The 19797-nt window shown below is 35.8% G+C and overlaps 1 protein-coding gene across 15 annotated transcripts in view; it reads left to right on the top strand.

Annotated features, from left to right (window-relative positions):
- The window catches only part of VPS13B (vacuolar protein sorting 13 homolog B), an 802500-nt gene that overhangs the window by 123348 nt on the left and 659355 nt on the right, over window positions 1–19797 (top strand). For all 15 annotated transcript variants that reach the window (XM_028500192.2, XM_028500193.2, XM_024115869.3 and 12 more), the window contains exon 17: window positions 13850–14031. In XM_028500192.2, the coding sequence (XP_028355993.1) occupies window positions 13850–14031 (182 nt within the window). The remainder of the gene's footprint in view (window positions 1–13849; window positions 14032–19797) is intronic.

Genomic DNA, 19797 nt, shown 5'->3' with positions numbered 1-19797 from the left:
TGCAGTAGAAGCCGGGAGCTGAGGGAGGAGTCGCCTATGAGGAGAGAGTTGACTGTGGGAGGTCACAGGTTTTAAAAAAATATTTCAACCAAGAGCAACTTCATCAGAGAGTTTCTGATGGCAGTACCAGAAGGTTCTTCTACGCTTTCCTTTAAAATGGTAAATGACTTGATGAGCAACATTTTTAATGCAGAAAAGCGACACCTACCAACAAGCTGTGAATAAACCAGTGCTAAACATGCAAGGTTATGCAGACGCGAAGAACTGAGCTATGAATTCCTAGCTTTAAAAATTCAAACTAAGGTTTCTGAGTGGAGAGCCTGTCGTTGCTCTGTGAGACTCATCTAGGTCTTATTTTCTGCATGAGTAGAGGGCACTGGTGGTCTTCTGATGTCTAGGTCAGTGTAAGGCTAAATGCCAAGACTTTATGAATAATTAAGGGCTTCCTATCAAAATGTTTGTTCAGCTTAAGGACAAAGGGTTTCTGTTTTCTGGTCGTAAGGAAGAATGCGAGGGTTTGATTGGCATAGAAAGGAATGTGGGGACAGGGCTGAGAGGGAGCCAGGGGGAAGGGCCCTCACCTCCACGGTCAAGTGCCAGCACTTGATCTGGGCCAGTGCCCAGGAGCCCCAAATCTGCCTCTAGTCTGGGGAGTTTGTTAGGAAGTAGGATTGGGCCTTTAAGACAATCTTGTGTGTACCTTGTCTACTAACAGCCTGACGATTGTTTACTAATACTCTTGCTGAAATTATTTCACAGGGATTGCTCCCTGCTACACAGTGTTGAAATTACATTCACAGATTAAAAAAAAAAAAAAAAAGACATGAAGAACACAACTACAAGTAAATAGCACTTATCTTTGTACTTGCTAGGTTTTACCCTTTGATTCTTTTAGCAAGGGCACAAAGAGCATGCAACGTATGTTAACAACTGGAAAGTGTTGGTCCAATGAGAACAGGTTTTCTTTGATTTTGCTTTCGGAAAATTTGGTATTTTCAACATGCAATTTTATGATCAGTTGGGTATAAAGTTATATAGGTAATTATGATCCATCTATTTCCCTTGTTAAAAGTTTTAAACTTAGTAAAATTGTTTAGTGGTAGCCAAATGAACATTTATAATTCCTTCTTAGATTATTGCCTTTAAATTTGATCTTTCGGCACTGTAGAATATTACTATAAAACTTACATCTCTTTCTATGAGAAGAATGATATTAATACTAGCCTTTTCTCAGTATTTGGTTTTACCTATGTACAACAGTGGGAGATATTTTGTACTGTCTCGATGTCAGTATATAATATGACAACATCTTATATTAGTGACAATATCTTTTAAATACGTCTGTGTTTCATTATTTTTTTGGAACTGAAACTTGAGTATATTCAAAAGAATTCTAAGTTGTTAGTATGCAGTGTATTTATTAAAAGAGAAATGTCTTGGTTAGAAATCACTAAATTTAGTCTAAGGGTTTTTTTTTTTTTTTAAATAATTGCCTCTAAATTTCTTTCTTGTGTTTGATGATTTAATCTCTTTTAATATACTAACTTGAAATATAGGAACAAATAATCATTGGAGGTCCCTGTGCTCAAAAGATCATACAGTGCATAATTAGGAAGAAGACTCTAAGAACAGCATCGTAATACTCTTGTGTAGCATTTTGTACTTATTCCACTACATACAGTGATTTATTTGAACCTCACAACCAACCTTTGGAATAAACAAGTCAGGTATTATTATCTCTTTTATAGATATGGAAATGGAGGATTAAGGAAGGTGATACTGTGGGTCGAGAAAGATGAAATCACTTGTTTTAGTTGTTCCAGAGGTCTAGTTTAGTGTTGGTGTTGGAGCCATTAATAGCATGTTGGTAGCTATTAGCAAGTTCTTGATAATAGGTTTGATTGTATTCTTCATTATGATTTATAACTTTAAAAATATTTCCCGTTTCCTAGTTGAATTGTTAATACTTAGCACTTTTAAAGTTTCATCTGGTTAATTAGTCATTTGTTTGTTTTAAAAATAAATTTTTTGGGGCTTCCCTGGTGGCGCAGTGGTTGCGCGTCCGCCTGCCGATGCAGGGGAACCGGGTTCGCGCCCCGGTCTGGGAGGATCCCGCATGCCGCGGAACGGCTGGGCCCGTGAGCCGTGGCCGCTGAGCCTGCGCGTCCGGAGCCTGTGCTCCGCAACGGGAGAGGCCACAGCAGAGGGAGGCCCGCATACCACACACACAAAAAATAATAATAATAATAATTTTTTGGTAACTGTCATGTGAGAACTGTTGTGTCATAGGCCTTGGAGTCCCATTATGAGTAAGATATGGTCTTTGCTTTCCCTAATTATGTCCTTCTCCTGCCTAAAATACTTTGCTTCTCATAGCTTTTGTGGTAAAGATTAAGATCTTTAAAACTTTCAGTGATGTCCTCCATGGTCTAGCCCCTTCTTGGCTGTCTAGATTCACCTGAGTATCTTCCTCTCTATCCCCTCCCACCTTCTTGCCTTTTTCATTGTTTCTTTTTCAGCCAAGTCTGTCACCATATTGTCTCAGTAATCAATAGCCTAAATAATTTTTACTTGCTCCTCAGATATTGGCCCAATTGATATTTTCTCTGACTAGATCACATCTTCGTAATATATTCTTCTTTTTTAAAAAAACTTATTTATTTTATTTATTTTTATTTGTGGCTGTGTTGTGTCTTCGTTGCTGCACGTGGGCTCTCTCTAGTTGTGGCGAGCGGGGGCTACTCTTGGTTGCGGTGCATGGGCTTCTCATTGTGGGTGGCTTCTCTTGTTGCAGAGCCCGGGCTCTAGGCACGCAGGCTTCAATATTGGTGGCACGTGGGCTCAGTAATTGTGGCTCGTAGGCTCTAGAGGGCAGGCTCAGTAGTTGTGGCGCACGGGCTTAGTTGCTCTGCGGCATGTGGGAACTTCCCGGACCAGGGCTCGAACCCATGTCCCCTGCATTGGCAGATGGATTCTTAACCACTACGCCACCAGGAAAGCCCCCCTAATATTTTCTTTAATGGGATATTTTTCCTATTTTTCACTGTAGTTTTCATAGAAGTGATTTTTACACTGTGTTTTGTGATTATTTAATAGCTTTTTCCATTCTTTTTCCATTAAGTTCAATAAGGACCATCTCTTTTTCTATGGAGGACATTTATCTTCAAAACCTTGAAACTGTGGAAAGCACAAATAAATACTTATTGACATGCAGTTGGTAATTTTTCAGCCATTTTAGTGCTTTTTGGTTGTCTCATTAATTAGATTTTAGATTGTATGCTATTTTGACAACCAAGCTTGTCTTCTTTTTACTTACATAATATATGTAAAATGTGCCCTTGGCCAAAGCAAAAACCAATGACTTTAATTAATTACTGAAATTGAACTAAAATTTTAGTGATTTCCCTAATCAGAATTCTCAAGATAATATTTGAATATTTTTAATTACATATATAAGGTATATTGCATGAATACACTTCCTCTCTCTCTCTTTTCCTGAGTAAACATTTTTACTTAAGTGGACGAACTGTCTATATTGAATAACTTGTCTGGGAGATGATGAGATTAATGAGATAACATTTTCCTCCTTTCGTATTTAGTTTGTTTGCTACCATCTGTAGTTCATTGTAAGATTTTGAACTTTATATATTATAATAATCAAGGCATTCATTATATTTTTATTTTAGTGATAGACAAATTTTACTTCTCATTTTTTCTGTCCATTTGTTATTTAATATTTAAGTTCAAATATTTACTTCAGAAATTTGAAAAATGATAAAATATTTTCAAGTCTCAACACAGCAGGATATAATTTTACAGCTATTTGCAAATGCTAAAATTATTGTAATTAAATAAATATAACAGTTAATACTTGTAGGTATGTTGAGAAAGCTATACACTGCCTATGAATGTAAATCTTGATTCAGACAGCAAAATGTGAAGCATGCATTAAAGAGACCAATGTGGAAGAATATGTACTGATGTACAAAGATCTTGATCACTAGGACATATTGCTTAGTCATAAAAAGCAGGCTGTAGACTTTTAAATATATATATCTCCATTAAAATTATAAGTGTATCTATGAATAATGCATAAAATCAATAGAGGTCTGTAGGTATGTATGCTGAATTCATAAAAAGTGGTTATCTGTGGGGAGTGGAGTGGGATCAGGAGGAGGAAAGAGGAGCTTTAACCTTTCATTTTACCTACGATTTAGGTCAAAAAAATTTTTTTCCCTTCCATGAGTATTGATATATTGTGTAAGTTGAAGAGTCGTTGTGTGCAGAACTAAATACACATTTCTTAGTTTTTTAAACTGCTTTCATTTCTCAGTTGAGTTAGTGAGTTTTGTACTCATTTTATTTTGGAAAAAGTGATCTAATCTTATTTTACTGTACAGGATATGAGTAATAACAAAAATACATTTTTGAAACCGATTTGTACATTCAGACCTTGCATTTGGGGACTCTGTATAAATCTTTAGATCCAGCTGTTGCTGAGGATATTCTTTCAGTTGCTGTGAGGTGTGTTGATTTTAAAAGAATGGATGGTTGTTCCTGAAGTGTATGTATGGCAAAAATTTTATAGTACTGCTGTGAGTGTGAATGGATTAAGTTAATTCCTTTGCATCGAGTAATAAGAATCACTTCCATGTTTTTTATTTAAAATTTCAAAAGAAGATTTTTTTTTATAGCAATGCCAGATTGGTCCAAAACTTTTGTCAGCTCTGTATTGTAATTTGTCAGCAAATGGAACAGACGGAATCTTTTAAAGTGTTTGTTAATTAGGGCATATTCATTTTCAGTCTTTGTTACTGCACAATCAAGACCTACTTGTTTCTATTTCCTTAAATTTATACTGGAGTTTGTCCAAGTTGAGTTTTAATGAGTTGTTTATCCCACTAGTTACATTAGGATTTATTTTTCCCTAGAGAGTAATGTTTGAATTGATAGTTTTTTAAACCTATTCTGTAATATGGACATATGTTCAGACTAGGACTTCTGGATATGTGAAATAGGCATTTGTTAAATAAATTGTTTTATTTTCACCAACTTAACTGTTAAAATGTAGGTTTAGTGATATTTCAAAAACATGAGGTAAGTCCAGAAGTTGTTAGATAAGTTTAGTATGAATTTTATTGAGCTGTTTTATTTTAAGCCGAGTTTAAATTTGTAGTGGTATAAATCACACGGAAAATTATACTTTTATTGTTTATTTTCATTGACTTTTTAATGAGCCCCCCAAATAGCTTGAAGTTGTAAAAGCTATTGATCTGTTTAAAAATTTCTGAGGCAAATACAGTATGATGGTATGGTTTGATGAAATGGATACATAGGTGTTTATTATTTTCTATACTAGTTAACCTGTTGGAAATATCTCAGAATTGACAAAAACAAAAGAGGAAAAAACCCCTCTTCATCGATATTGTTATACTAGCAGGTACATTCTATAATCTACCATCTATTGCCAAATCATTTATAAATGGTTTATTTTAGTCCAAATGCTACTGGAATATTAAACAGAAGTATAATAAAATGTACTTTTATTTGCAGTCAGTTACAGCTGGAAAATAAAACAAACCACAAAAACTTGCCATACGTGTATGCTATAATTTACTTGTTTATTGTTGAATTCTGGCTTTTGTAAAGTGAGTTATTTCCTTTGATGTTAAATTAAATTGAACCTGAAGGAGAGAACTGTCCCTTACTCTTGGGCAGTATTAAAATGTAGAATAAATTAATCTTTTTGAATTTGCATATATTTAAGTTTTTATTCAAGTCTGTGTTATCCATTTGGGAATCATGTGACATTTGATGGCTTGAAAGAGTACCGTATACAGTAGCTGAACTTTTTATAAAATAAGCAAAAACCCACTTGTAAAAAGAATCTTGACTGTAATTTTGCCTTGTAAATAATTATTGCTGTAGTTATAAGAACATGGCTCATGGTACCCCATAGGACTTCCTAAACACCACGGAATATCTGGCTAAAGATAGAATGGCTAGATTAAGTATACATTTTTATGTTGTAGGTTTCCAAATGTCTGTTCTGTTTACTTAGTATCACTATGGTAAACTGTTGTGCTTTTGTTTTTGTTTTTGTTTTGGTCAAGAATTTTGAACAGAAATTTGAGAACATAGTAGAAAGAGAACCACCACTCAATTTTTAAACCTGTAATAAGACAAGAAAGTGGGGCTTCCCTGGTGGCGCAGTGGTTGAGAGTCCACCTGCCAATGCAGGGGACACGGGTTCGTGCCTTGGTCCGGGAAGATCCCACATGCCGCGGAGCGGCTGGGCTCGTGAGCCATGGCCGCTGAGCCTGCACGTCTGGAGCCTGTGCTCTGCAACGAGAGAGGCCACAACAGTGAGAGGCCCGCGTACCACAAAAAACCAAAAAAAAAACAACAAAAAAAACGATTACACTTATATTTCCTTCTAAGATTTTATGTTTTTAGCTTTTTTATGGTTTTAACTCAATTTTGAGTTAATTTTGGTATATGGTGTGAGGTAGGGGTCTAAGTTCATTCTTTTGTATTTCAATATTCAGTTATTCTAAAACCATTTGTTAAAAAGACTATTCATTCCCCACTTATTGGCCTTGACCATTTGTCAGAAGTCCATTGATCATAGATGTATGGGTTTATTTCTAGACTCTCAGCTCTAGTGCACTGATTTATATTTATATGTGTATTTGATTGCTGTACCTTTGTAGTAAGTTTTGAAATTGGGAAGCATGAGTCTTCCAACTTTGTTTTTCTTTTTCAGGATTGTTTTGACTATTCAAGATTCCTTGTAAATCCATATGAATTTAATTAGTTTAGGATTAGTTTAATCATTTATTCAAAATAGATGGGATTTTGATAGGGATTGTATTGAACGTATAGCTTAATTTGGAGAGTACTGTCATCTTAACAGCATTAAATTTTCCAATCAATAAACATGGGGTGTCTTTCCATTTATTTAATCCCTTCTTTAATTTCCTTCAACAGTGCTTTGTAGTTTTCAGTGTAAAAGTATTACACTTCTTTGGTGAAATACTTATTCCTAAGTATTTTATTCTTTTTGTTGCTATTATAAATGGAATTGTTTTCTTAATTTCCTTGTCAGATTGTTCATTTTAAGTGCATATGGATATAAAACTTATTTCCATGTAGTTACCTTGTATCTTGGAATTTAGTTGAACTTGTTTTTAGCTCCATTCATCAGGGTGTGTGTGTGTGTGTGTGTGTGTGTGTGTGTGTGTGTGTGTTTATAGTTTTCAAGGTATGCGATCATGTCATCTGTGAATAGTGTTAGTTTTACTTCTTTTTTTACAATCTGAATGCCTTAAAAATTTTTTTTGCCTGGTTTTGTGGCTGGAACCTTTACTGCAATGTTGAATAGAATGGCAAGAGAAAAATACTTGACTTCTTCCTGATCTTGGAGAGAAAGCTTTCAGCCTTTCACCACTAAGTATGATGTTAGTTGTGTGTTTTTCATAAATGTCCTATATCATATTGAGGAGGTTCTCTTTAGTGTGTTGAGTGTTTTATATTATGAAAGAGTATTGGATTTTGTCAAGCACTTTTTCTGTGTCAGTTGATATGGACATGTTTTCTCCCCTCTTCTTTCTATAAATTTGATGTATTGCATTGAGTTCTTGAGCCATTCTTTTATTTCTGGGATAAATTTCAGTTGTCATGGTGTATAATGCTTTTAATCATCTTCCAAATTTCATTTACTGGTGTTTTACTGAGGATTTTGCATTTATGTTCACAAGGGATATCGGTGTGTAGTTTTCTTGTGCTGTTTTTGTCTGGCTTTGGTACCTGGGTAATACTGATGTTATAGAAAAAATTGGGAAGGATTCCCTTCTGTTCTTTTTTTTTTGCAAAAAGTTGAAGAGTATTGGTATTTTTTTCTTCTTTAAATGTTGGTAGAATTCACAAGTGAAGCCTTTTGATCCTGGACTTTCCTTTCTGGGAGATTTCTACTTTATTTTTGAAGAATAGTTAGGTCGGAATTATAATTGTTATTATTTTTAAAAATTTATTTGTTTATTTATTTATATTTGGCTGCATCGGGTCTTCATTGCTGTGCGCGGACTTTCTCTAGCTGTGGTGAGCCGGGGCTACACTTCGCTGCACCGGCTTCTCACTGCGGTGGCTTTTCTTGTTGCAGAGCACAGGCTCTAGGTGCACGGGCTTCAGTAGTTGTGGCACATGATCTTCAGTAGTTGTGGTTCGTGGGCTCTAGAGCGCAGGCTCAGTAGTTGTGACGCACAGGCTTAGTTGCTGCACGGCATGTGGGATCTTCCTGGACCAGGGCTCGAACCTGTGTCTCCTGCATTGGCAGGCGGATTCTTAACCACTGTGCCACCAGGGAAGCCCTGGAATTACAATTATTAATTGACAGTTCTTTCTTTCAGCACTTTGAATATTTCATCCTAATGCCATGTGGCCTCCATGGTTTCTTCTGAGGAATGTCTTCAAAGCTCAACCAGGCAGTTTTCAACTCTGCCACCTTTTTTTGTTGTGCATACCCTGAAAGTCAGCCAGAAGTGAGAGCTTAAGGCCTTTCTCTTGTCTTTTCTCTGCAAGTGCACAGCGCTTAGCATGTGTGTGGCCTTCTGTATTCCCAGGAAGGTGTCTGAGCTTTTCAGCGTTTTTATTCCTGAAAGCGTAATTTCCCAGCCTTTCTAAGATTTTGGTTAGTCTCTTTTTTTGCCCCTTGTGTTGTCTATCTATTATTCCAGGCAGCAAGGACTATTGCAGTACATTTGCCTGTAAATGTTTTCTACAAATGCTCCTGGGTAGTTGTTTTAGTATTGGGAGAGTTCTGAATTGAGAGAGAGAAAGCAGGCTCTTTGAGTTGGTCCTCTAGGTAGCCACCAGACAGGTCAGAACAAACAGCCACAATTTCTTTTTATTTTTTTAAAATTCATAAATTTATTATTTGTTAATAAATCTGGTAGTCATTGCTGTTAATTTTCAACCACGCATATGAGACCAAGAAGTACCAGAGCTCTTCCACTGACTTGACATTGAGATCTTACAAATATTTATACCTTTTAGGAATACAGAGACGTCAAGTAACAGTTTATCAAGAAGTACAGGTCGAACTAGGGATAAGGGCTATTTGGTACCACTGCTGAGCCTGGGGGCCAGGGGATGTAACATAGGTAAATAAAAATACCACAAAGTTCACTGTTCCTACTGAGATTGAGCTGTTTAAAAATTTTACTTTATTTTGTGTTCCCATGTTTGTTGCAGGCTTTTGGTTAGTTTCTAGAGTTCTGAAAAAGTTGATTTTTGACAATTTTTGCCAGCTTTTGTATTGCTTTTATGGAGGGACAGACTTTTGGCATACCTTACTCTACCATCTTCGTTGATACAATTCCTCTTTTGGAGGTTTTAAGTGAAGTTTGTTTCTTTTTGTTTTAATTTAAAAATGTTTTTAATTGAAGTATAGTTGATTTACAGTGGTTCAGGTGTACAGCATAGTGATTCAGTTGTATATATGTGTGTGTGTATATATGTATATATATATATACATATATATATTCTTTTTCAAATTCTTTTCCATTATAAGTTATTACAGGATGTTGAATATAGTTCCCTGTGCTATACAGTAGGTCCTTGTTGTTTATTTTATATATAGTAGTGTGTATCTGTTAACCCTAAATTCCTAATTTATCCCCCCCTTTCCCTTTTGGCAACCATAAGTTTGTTTTCTATCTCTGTGAGTCTATTTCTGTCTTGTAAATAAGTTCGTTTGTATCATTTTTTAAAATTCCATATGTAAATGATATCATATGATATTTGTCTTTCTTTGTCTGACTTAAAAGTGAAGTTTATGTCTATGAGAAGGTAAGAAATCATTTGATAATTCAGTGTCAGAGCAGGGAGTGGAGGTAGTTTGATACATTGATAATGCTCATATCTTACCTTCACATTTTAAAAATGTTTTATGAAATTAATTCATTTTAACATAGTTTGTGATTTCCATAGTCCATTCTTGAAGTATTGCAGTTTCTTAAATTCTTTTGAAAAAATAATGATGTATATTTCTCAAAGGACCAAGCAAAACAATAGAGACATTTATATAGGGAAAAGATCACATAAAGTCATCCTCTGTTATAGCAATGAATATTATCAATAATTCTATCCAGAATTTTTTATCTCAACACACAGACACATGCAGACATACTTTTATGTGTGGGTAACCCACCACTTCCTGCCGTTACATGGAACCATATTATAATGCAACTACATACATTTTTACCATATTTCAGCATATCCTTTCATATCAATAGGTTCGTCTAACTTCATTCTTTTTTTTTTTTTTTTTTTTTTTCGGTACGCGGGCCTCTCACTGTTGTGGCCTCTCCCATTGCGGAGCACAGGCTCCGGACGCGCAGGCTCAGCGGGCATGGCTCACGGGCCCAGCCGTTCCGTGGCATGTGGGATCTTCCGGACAGGGGCACGAACCCGCGTCCCCTGCATCGGCAGGCGGGCTCTCAACCACTGCGCCACCAGGGAAGACCTAACTTCATTCTTTTTAATATCTGAATAGTTTTGCATCAAATCAATGTGTCAGAATTTATTCAACGATGAGATTTTGTCAGGTTTAGGCTATTTTAAAGAATGCTGCAAACACTGTCTTTGTGTAAGTATTCTTGCAGGCTCGTGTGAAAATTCTTTTCAGATAGATTCCTAGAAGATGAGTTAGAGTCTGAGAGGTCTTGCTAATCTGAGAGGTTAAAAGAGTCTTACATTGTTTTAGTTTGAATTTCCCTCTTTACTGGTGAGGCTTAAGAGTCTTTTCATGTTTATGGGTCATTTCTAAATAAAACACCTGCATTTTTTCCTCAACCATTTCAGTGTATCTCACAGGAACCTGTACATAACATTGTTATAGCCCTCATTATGTTAAATTATAATTACTGGTTTACTTGTCTCACAACTAGATTCTGAATTCTTTGAGTGTAAAGATAGTGCCTGTATCTTCACTTTCTAGCAAAGAACCTTGTATCTGTTAAGCTTTAAATATTAAATTTAATTGATTTTCACTATAGTCATCTGTGGTAGATTGGGCAGGGATAATTATATTTGGTTTTTAAAGAGGGAAGTGAAGCTCAGAGAAGTTATATATATCTTTTTCCTAAAAACATGAAACAAATAAATGATTTAGCCAGAATTGGAATCGATATTTTAAAAATTTCATGTCCTACTTCTAGTACCTTAAATGAAAAACTTTGAAAATAAGGTTAAAGAGATTTAAAAATAAAAGTAAATTCAAGGAAAGTGAACCCTATGGAGTCAGACTTCGATGCAGTCTCAGGTGAATGGCTGTGTAAAGCCTATTCAGGTATTTCTTATGGATAAAAACCATGGAAAACCAACTTAATTAGTGAATTAGGTTATTATCAAACTGCTGCAACCACACTGCCTTCCTTGCCATTGCTTGGACTTGCCAGGTTCAGTCCTACCTCAGGACCTTTTCAAAGACTGTTCATCTGCCTGAATCACTCTCCAGAGATACCCACACAACTCACTTACTTCCTTCAAGTCTGCTCATGTCTTGCTTGGAATTAAACCTATCCTTTTAATATGATCTACCCACCGTATATGCAATTGCTCCTTCTTCAGTAGTTCCTATTCCATGCTCTACTTTTTCTGTTTCCAAGAGCATTTCTCTTCTAACTTCCTTATATCATTTGTTTACTTATATTGATCAATTTTTAAATTTGTTTCCCGTCGCCATTAGAATATAAACTATGAGGACACTGGGATTTTAATTTTCTGTTTAGTTCATTGATGTTTTAAAACGGCTAAGATACTTCCTAGGTAGCTAGTGCATGACTGCTACAGAATAGGCAATTAATAAGTATATGCTGATTTTATAGATTTTCTAGAGAACAACTTTAAAATGAAGATTGAAGACCAGCTAGGCATAATCTGAGACCTAAACAGTCAAAGTCACAGCAACATTATAGCTCATTTTTTTATAGACCTAGGAACTGCAAAGTAAAAATTCAGTCTTGACTTTGAAGGATATTAGGTTTGTTAGCAAGGTGTTTCTCAGCTGCAGTAGCAATGGCTAGAAAAGGAGTCCATTGACTTGAAAGATGACTGAAATTTAAAAGTATACCTGGAAAATACAAAGGTAACCAATTGACATGAGACTCTGTCAGTATCTCAACTGTAGAGGACTATTGCTTGAAATCCCTTTATATTCTTCTTACGGTTAAATAATGCACATACGCTGATTGTTTTTACTAGTCTGTAGTGGACAGGTGGGAGGATAGTAGAAAACAAGGGAAGTTCTGGAGAAGGACTGGTACCTCCATGTTACATTTATTGGAATGAATGCCCATAGAATTTTTTTCTTTATCTGCTCTTTTCTCCAGGAACACTGATTATGTATATTGTCCTTTTCTGTCATCCGTATCAGTGTCCTTGTCTAAAATCATTTTATACTTTTTCAAAAGTTTTATCTTACGTGACTTTCTGAATTTTATCTATGTTCTTAATTGTATTTTATGTTTTTAATTTCTAAATATTTGAGGATTTTGCAGATACCTTTCTTTTATTAGTTTATAGTTTAATTCCATTGTGATCAGCACATATGCTCTGATTTCTGTCCTTTTAATTTTATTGAGACTTGTTTTTGTAAATGTAAATTGGTGCAGCCACTGTGGAAAAAAGTGTAGAGATCTCTCAAAAGGCTAAAACTAGAACTACCATATGACCCAGCAGTTCCACTCCTGGGTATATATCCAAAAAAATAAAAACACTAATATGAAAAGATATGTGCACCCCAGTGTTCGTAAGCAGCATTATTTACAGTCACCAAGATATGGAAACAATATAAGTGTCCATCTACAGAGGAATGGATAAAGAAAATGTGGTGCGTGCACCCCCCCCGACACACACTGGAATACTACTCAGCTGTAAAAAAAGAACGAAATTTTGCCATTTGCAGCAACATGGATCAACTTGGAAGGCATTATGCTAAGTGAAATAAGTCAGACAAAGACAAATACTGTATGATATCATTTATGTGTGGAATCTAAAAAATACAACAAACTAGTGAATATAACAGAAAAGAAACAGACTCACAGATATAGAGAACAAAGTTGTGGTCACCAGTGGGGAGAGGGGGAGGTACAAACTATTGGATGTAAAATAGGTTCAAGGATGTATTGTACAGCATGGGGAATATAGCCAATGTTTTGTAATAACGGTAACTGGAATTTAACCTTTCAAAATTGTATAAAATAAATTTAAAAAAGGGAATAAGGCAGATCTGCTAGTAAATCCTATTTTAAGTGTTCATTAGTATTATTTTCACTGTTATTTTTGATGATTGACTTGATTTAAAAAGTATAATGCTGGGCTTCTCTGGTGGCGCAGTGGTTGAGAGTCCGCTTGCCGATGCAGGGGACATGGGTTCGTGCCCCGGTCCGGGAAGATCCCACTTGCCACGGAGTGACTGGGCCCGTGAGCCATGGCCGCTGAGCCTGCGTGTGTGGAGTCTGTGCTCCACAACAGGAGAGGCCACAGCGGTGAGAGGCCCGCATACTGCCAAAAAAAAAAAAAAAAAATGCTTGAGCTGAATATGTGTGTATGAATGTGTGTGGACATTATTCTAGTTTGTATTTTTATTTTTTATTATTGTTAGAGGTTCTGAAATAGTGAAACGTATTTAAAGTTAGTAGAATTGTTTATCTCTTTGATTTAATTCTAATTAAAATAATTTCCGTGCATACCTTTTCTTCCCTTGCATCCTAATTTACTTTATATGGTGTTGTTTATAAATGTTATTTAATATATTGTTTGTTATGCTTTGTATTTTCTTATGCAGGACCAAAAGATCTCAGATTGCTATAACTGAAGGTATATTTGAACTTCCAAATCTCACAGTTCAAGCTACAAGAGCACAGACACTTCTGCTGCAAGCAATTTATCAAAGTTGGTCTCATATTGGAAATGTCAGCTCTTCAGCAGTGAATGAAGCTTTGATGAATGAAGTTTTCCAAACTATAGGTAAGAACACAGTCTTCTTGGCAAGTGTATGGAAAACTCTTATTAGAGGTGACTGATATTTTATCATTCAAATTCATGTGTATAGATAGCATGATCAACTTAAATTGTAGTGTATTTCTATGAAAGCATATTTTTTTTTTTTTTTTTTTTTGAGGTACGTGGGCCTCTCACTGTTGTGGCCTCTCCTGTTGCGGAGCACAGGCTCCGGACGCGCAGGCCCAGCGGCCATGGCTCACAGGCCCAGCCGCTCCACGGCATGTGGGATCTTCCCGGACTGGGGCATGAACCCGTGTCCCCTGCATCGGCAGGCGGACTCTCAACCACTGTGCCACCAGGGAAGCCCTGAAAGCATATTTTTATAGCTCCTGTGTAAAATCCAAGATATGAGTTAAGCCATTCAATTTTGTTCTCTGCCACCAACTTGTGGATATATTTTGTAGTTGCAAGAGATTATTTTTCACCAGCTCCTTGTACAATTCATCCTTTGGCCTTACTTGGATAACTTTTGAGGGGATCAGTCTGTATGTTTGAAATGATAACCAAGTCAAGTATAAATACAATATGTTTGATTATGCTGGTAGAGTGGAATAAAATTCTTAATTATAGTACTTTAGCAATTCATAAGCAAGTTAATTTTTTTAATGTGGAAAACATTAGTCTTACACCCTGAATGAATGAATTAACTATGGAAAATTAAAAATCTGCTTTGATGCCAATATATTATCTTCGTCTTATCACTCACTTTGTAGATAAACAAGAAAAATTGCAGAAGGCTTGCTTCTTTTAGTTGTTTCAGCTCAAAATAATGTTACTTTTGTCAGTGACACAAAAAGGATATATTTTTATTAAGTGCAATCATGCTTAAAATGATAACGTTATTTTTATCTTATACCTCATCTGTTTATTAAAATAAAGCTGGTTTTGTTGTTATACGATGCCTTTTAAGGTTTTAAGTTTAGACCTTAGTATGGGGAATATCTTATAAATTCTTAAAAAATGCATTTTAATTAGAGCCTTTTTATTTGATATAGCCATTGCCTAATGTAAAATTTTACAGTTGTTTTGGAACAGGTTTTTAGGATTCTATAAAGAAATTATGGGACAAATGTTTCATTTGTTTAGAAGTTCTTAACTTGGGGCTCATGAAAGGGCTTCGAATTCTGTGAATACCCTGAAATAGTATGCAGATCTTATGTGTGTATAAACATATACCCCTAAGATCACACATATTTATGTTCTCTTTTTGAATTGATTCTTTTATTAAATGTAGTGAGTCTGTTCCTTAGAGGGTCTTTTGACATATCTATTTTTTCTTATATTAACATAGTTACAATTAGCTTTCGTTTGGTTAGTATTTGCTGTCATTCCTTTTTGCATTCTTTACTTAAAGCCTATCTGTTTTTATCTTTAGGTATATGTCCTGGAAATAACGTATAACTAGATATTATAGATCAAGTTTTCTAATCTGCCTTTTAGCTAGTAAATTCAGTGCATTTATACTTGTGACTATAGTTTTTTTTGTTTTTGTTTCTATCATCTTACTGTTTTGTTTCCTTTTATACTGATTTAGCAACACTACTTTTTAAAAAATTGCTATTATTTCTTATTTAATATCCTCTTTACACTTGCTTGGAATTAGTATACTCCGATTGAATTATTATTATTTTTTTTATTTTTGAATTTTATTTATTTTTTTTTATACAGCAGGTTCTTATTAGTCATCCATTTTATACACATCAGTGTATACTTGTCAATCCCAATTGCCCAATTCATCACACCACCACCACCACCACCCTGCAGCTTTCCTCCCTTGGTGTCCGTACGTGTGTTCTCTACATATGTGTCTCAACTTCTTCCCTGCAAACTGGTTCATCTGTACCATTTTTCTAGGTTCCACATATATGTGTTAATATACGATATTTGTTTTTCTCTTTCTGACTTACTTCACTCTGTATGACAGTCTCTAGAACCATCCACGTCTCAACAAATGACCCAATTTCGTTCCTTTTTATGGCTGAGTAATATTCCATTGTATACACGTACCACATCTTCTTTATCCACTTGTCTGTCGATGGGCATTTAGGTTGCTTCCATGACCTGGCTATTGTAAATAGTGCTGCAATGAACATTGGGGTACATGTGTCTTTTTGAATTATGGGTTTCTCAGGGTATATGCCCAGTAGTGGGATTGCTGGTTCATATGGTAATTCTATTTTCAGTTTTTTAAGGAACCTCCATACTGTTTGCCATAGTGCCTGTATCAATTTACATTCCCACCAACAGTGCAAGAGGGTTCCCTTTTCTCCACACCCTCTCCAGCATTTGTTGTTTGTAGATTTTCTGATGATGCCCATTTTAACTGGTGTGAGGTGATACTTCACTGTAGTTTTGATTTGCATTTCTCTAATAATTCGTGATGTTGAGCAGCTTTTCATGTGCTTCTTGCGCATCTGTATGTCTTCTTTGGAGATATGTCTGTTTAGGTATTCTGCCGGTTTGTGGATTGGGTTGTTTGTTTTTTTACTTTTGAGCTGCATGAGCTGTTTATATATTTTGGAGATTAATCCTTTGTCCGTTGATTCGTTTGCAAATATTTTCTCCCATTATGACGGTTGTCTTTTCGTCTTATTTATGCTTTCCTTTGCTGTGCAAAAGCTTTGAAGTTTCATTAGGTCCCATTTGTTTATTTTTGTTTTTATTTCCATTACTCTAGGAAGCGGATCAAAAAGATCTTGCTGTGATTTATGTCAAAGAGTGTTCTTCCTGTGTTTTCTTCCAAGAGTTTTATAGGGTCCAGTCTTACATTTAGGTCTGTAATCCATTTTGAGTTTATTTTTGTGTATGGTGTTAGGGAGTGTTCTAAATTCATTCTTTTACACGTAGCCGTCCAGTTTTCCCGAAACCACTTACTGAAGAGACTTCCTTTTCTCCATTGTATGTCCTTGCCTCCTTTGTCATAGATTAGTTGACCATAGGTGTGTGGGTTTATATCTAGGCTTTCTGTCTTGTTCCATTGATCTATGTTTCTGTTTTTGTGCCAGTACCATATTGTCTTGATTACTGTAGCTTTATAGTATAGTGTGAAGTCAGGGAGTGTGATTCCTCCAGCTGCGCTTTTTGCCTGCAAGACTGCTTTGGCTATTCGGTTTCTTTTGTGTCTCCATACAAATTTTAAGATTTTTTTTTCTAGTTCTGTAAAAAATGCCATTGGTAATTTGATAGGGATTGCATTGAGTCTGTAGATTGCTTTGGGTAGTATAGTTATTTTCACAATATTGATTCTTCCAATCCAAGAACGTGGAATATCTCTCTCTCTGTTGGTATCATCTTTAATTTCTTTCATCAGTGTCTTATAGTTTTCTGCATACAGGTCTCTTGTCTCCCTAGGTTGGTTTATTTCTAGGTATTTTAATTATTTTTGTTGCCGTGGTAAATGGGAGTGTTTCCTTAATTTTTCTTTCAGATTTCTCATCATTAGTGTATAGAAATGCAAGAGATTTCTGTGCATTAATTTTGTATCCTGCAACTTTACCAAATTCATTGATTAGCTCTAGTAGTTTTCTGGTGGCATTTTTAGGATTCTGTATGTATAGTATCATGTCGTCTGTAAACAGTGACAGTTTTACTTTTTCTTTTCTAATTTGTATTTATTTTATTTCTCTTTCTTCTCTGATTGCCGTGGCTAGGACTTCCAAAACTATGTTGAATAATAGTGGCGAGAGTGGACATCCTTGTCTTGTTCCTGATCTTAGAGGAAATACTTTCAGTTTTTCACCATTGAGAATGATGTTTTCTGTGGGTTTGTCGTATATGGCCTTTATTATGTTGGGGTAGGATCCCTCTATGCCCACTTTCTGCAGAGTTTTTATCACAAATCGGTGTTGAATTTTGTCCAAAGCTTTTTCTGCACCTATTGAGATGATCATGTGGTTTTTAGTATCATGTCATCTGCAAACAGTGACAGTTTTACTTCTTCTTTTCCAATTTGTATTCCTTTTATTTCTTTTTTTTTTCTGATTGCTGTGGCTAGGACTTCCAAAACTATGTTGAATAATAGTGGTGAGAGTGAACATCCTTGTCTCGTTCATGATCTTAGAGGAAATGCTTTCAGTTTTTCACCATTGAGAATGATGTTTGCTGTGGGTTTGTTGTATATGGCCTTTATTATGTTCAGGTAGGTTCCCTCTATGCCCACTTTCTGGAGAGTTTTTATCATAAAAAGGTGTTGAATTTTGTCAAAAGCTTTTTCTGCATCTATTGAGATGATCATATGGTTTTTTTTTTTTTTTTTTTTTTTTTGCGGTACACAGGCCTCTCCCTGTTGTGGCCTCTCCCGCCGCGGAGCACAGGCTCCGGACGTGCAGGCTCAGCGGCCATGGCTCACGGGCCCAGCCGCTCCGCGGCACGTGGGATCCTCCCAGACCAGGGCACGAACCCCTGTCCCCTGCATCGGCAGGCGGACTCGCAACCACTGCGCCACCAGGGAAGCCCGATCATATGGTTTTTATTCTTCAGTTTGTTAATATGGTGTATCACATTGATTGATTTATGTATATTGAAGAATCCTTGCATCCCTGGAATAAATCCCAGTTGATCATGGTATATGAACCTTTTAATGTGTTGTTGGATTCTTTTTGCTAGTATTTTTTTTGAGGATTTTTGCATCTATATTACATCAGTGATATTGGTCTGTAATCTTTTTTTTTTTTTTTTTTGTAATCTTTTTTTTGTAGTATCTTTGTCTTGTTTTGGTCTTAGGGTGATGGTGGCCTCATAGAATGAGTTTGGGAATGTTCCTTCCTCCTCAATTTTTTGGAAGAGTTTTAGAAGCATGGGTGTTAGCTCGTCTCTAAATGTTTGATAGAATTCACCTGTGAAGCCATCTGGTCCTGGACTTTTGCTTGTTGGGAGATTTTCAATCACAGTTTCAATTTCATTGCTTGTGATTGGTCTGTTCATATTTTCTATTTCTTCCTGGTTCAGTCTTCGAAGGCTATACCTTTCTAAGAATTTGTCCATTTCTTCCAGGTTATCCATTTTATTGGCATAGAGTTGCTTGTAATAGTCTCAGCATGCTTTGTATTTCTTCAGTGTCTGTTGTAACTTCTGCTTTTTCATTGGTTATTTAGTAATGTATTGGTTAGCCTCCATGTGTTTATGTTTTTTATGTTTTTTCCCCTGTAATTAATTTCCAATCTCATAGCGTTGTCATCAGAAAAGATGCTTAATATGATTTCAATCTTCTTAAATTTACTGTGGCTTGATTTGTGACCCAAGATGTGATCTATCCTGTAGAATGTTCTGTGCACACTTGAGAAGAAAGTGTAATCTGCTGTTTTTGGGTGGAAAGTCCTATAAATACCAATTAAATCTATTTGGTCTCTTGTGTCATTTAAAGCTTCCGTTTCCTTATTTATTTTCGTGTTGGATGATCTGTCCATTGGTGTAAGGGAGGTGTTAAAGTTCCCCACTATTATTGTGTTAGTGTCGATTTCCTCTTTTATAGCTGTTAGCAGCTGCCTTATGTATTGAGGTACTCCTATGTTGGGTGCATATATATTTATAATTGTTGTATCTTCCTCTTGGATTAATCCCTTGATCTTTATGTAGTGTCTCTGGTAACATTCTTTATTTTAAAGTCTATTTTATCTGATATGAGTATTGCTCTTCCAGCTTTGTTTTGATTTCCATTTGCATGGAATATCTTTTTCCATCCCTTCACTCTCAGTCTGTATGTGTCCCTAGGTCTTAAGTGGGTCTCTTGTA

This window comes from Physeter macrocephalus, chromosome 15 (assembly GCF_002837175.3).
Source record: "Physeter macrocephalus isolate SW-GA chromosome 15, ASM283717v5, whole genome shotgun sequence".
Classification (NCBI taxonomy): Eukaryota; Metazoa; Chordata; class Mammalia; order Artiodactyla; family Physeteridae; genus Physeter; species Physeter macrocephalus.
This window is presented reverse-complemented; position numbering and strand designations above follow the sequence as displayed.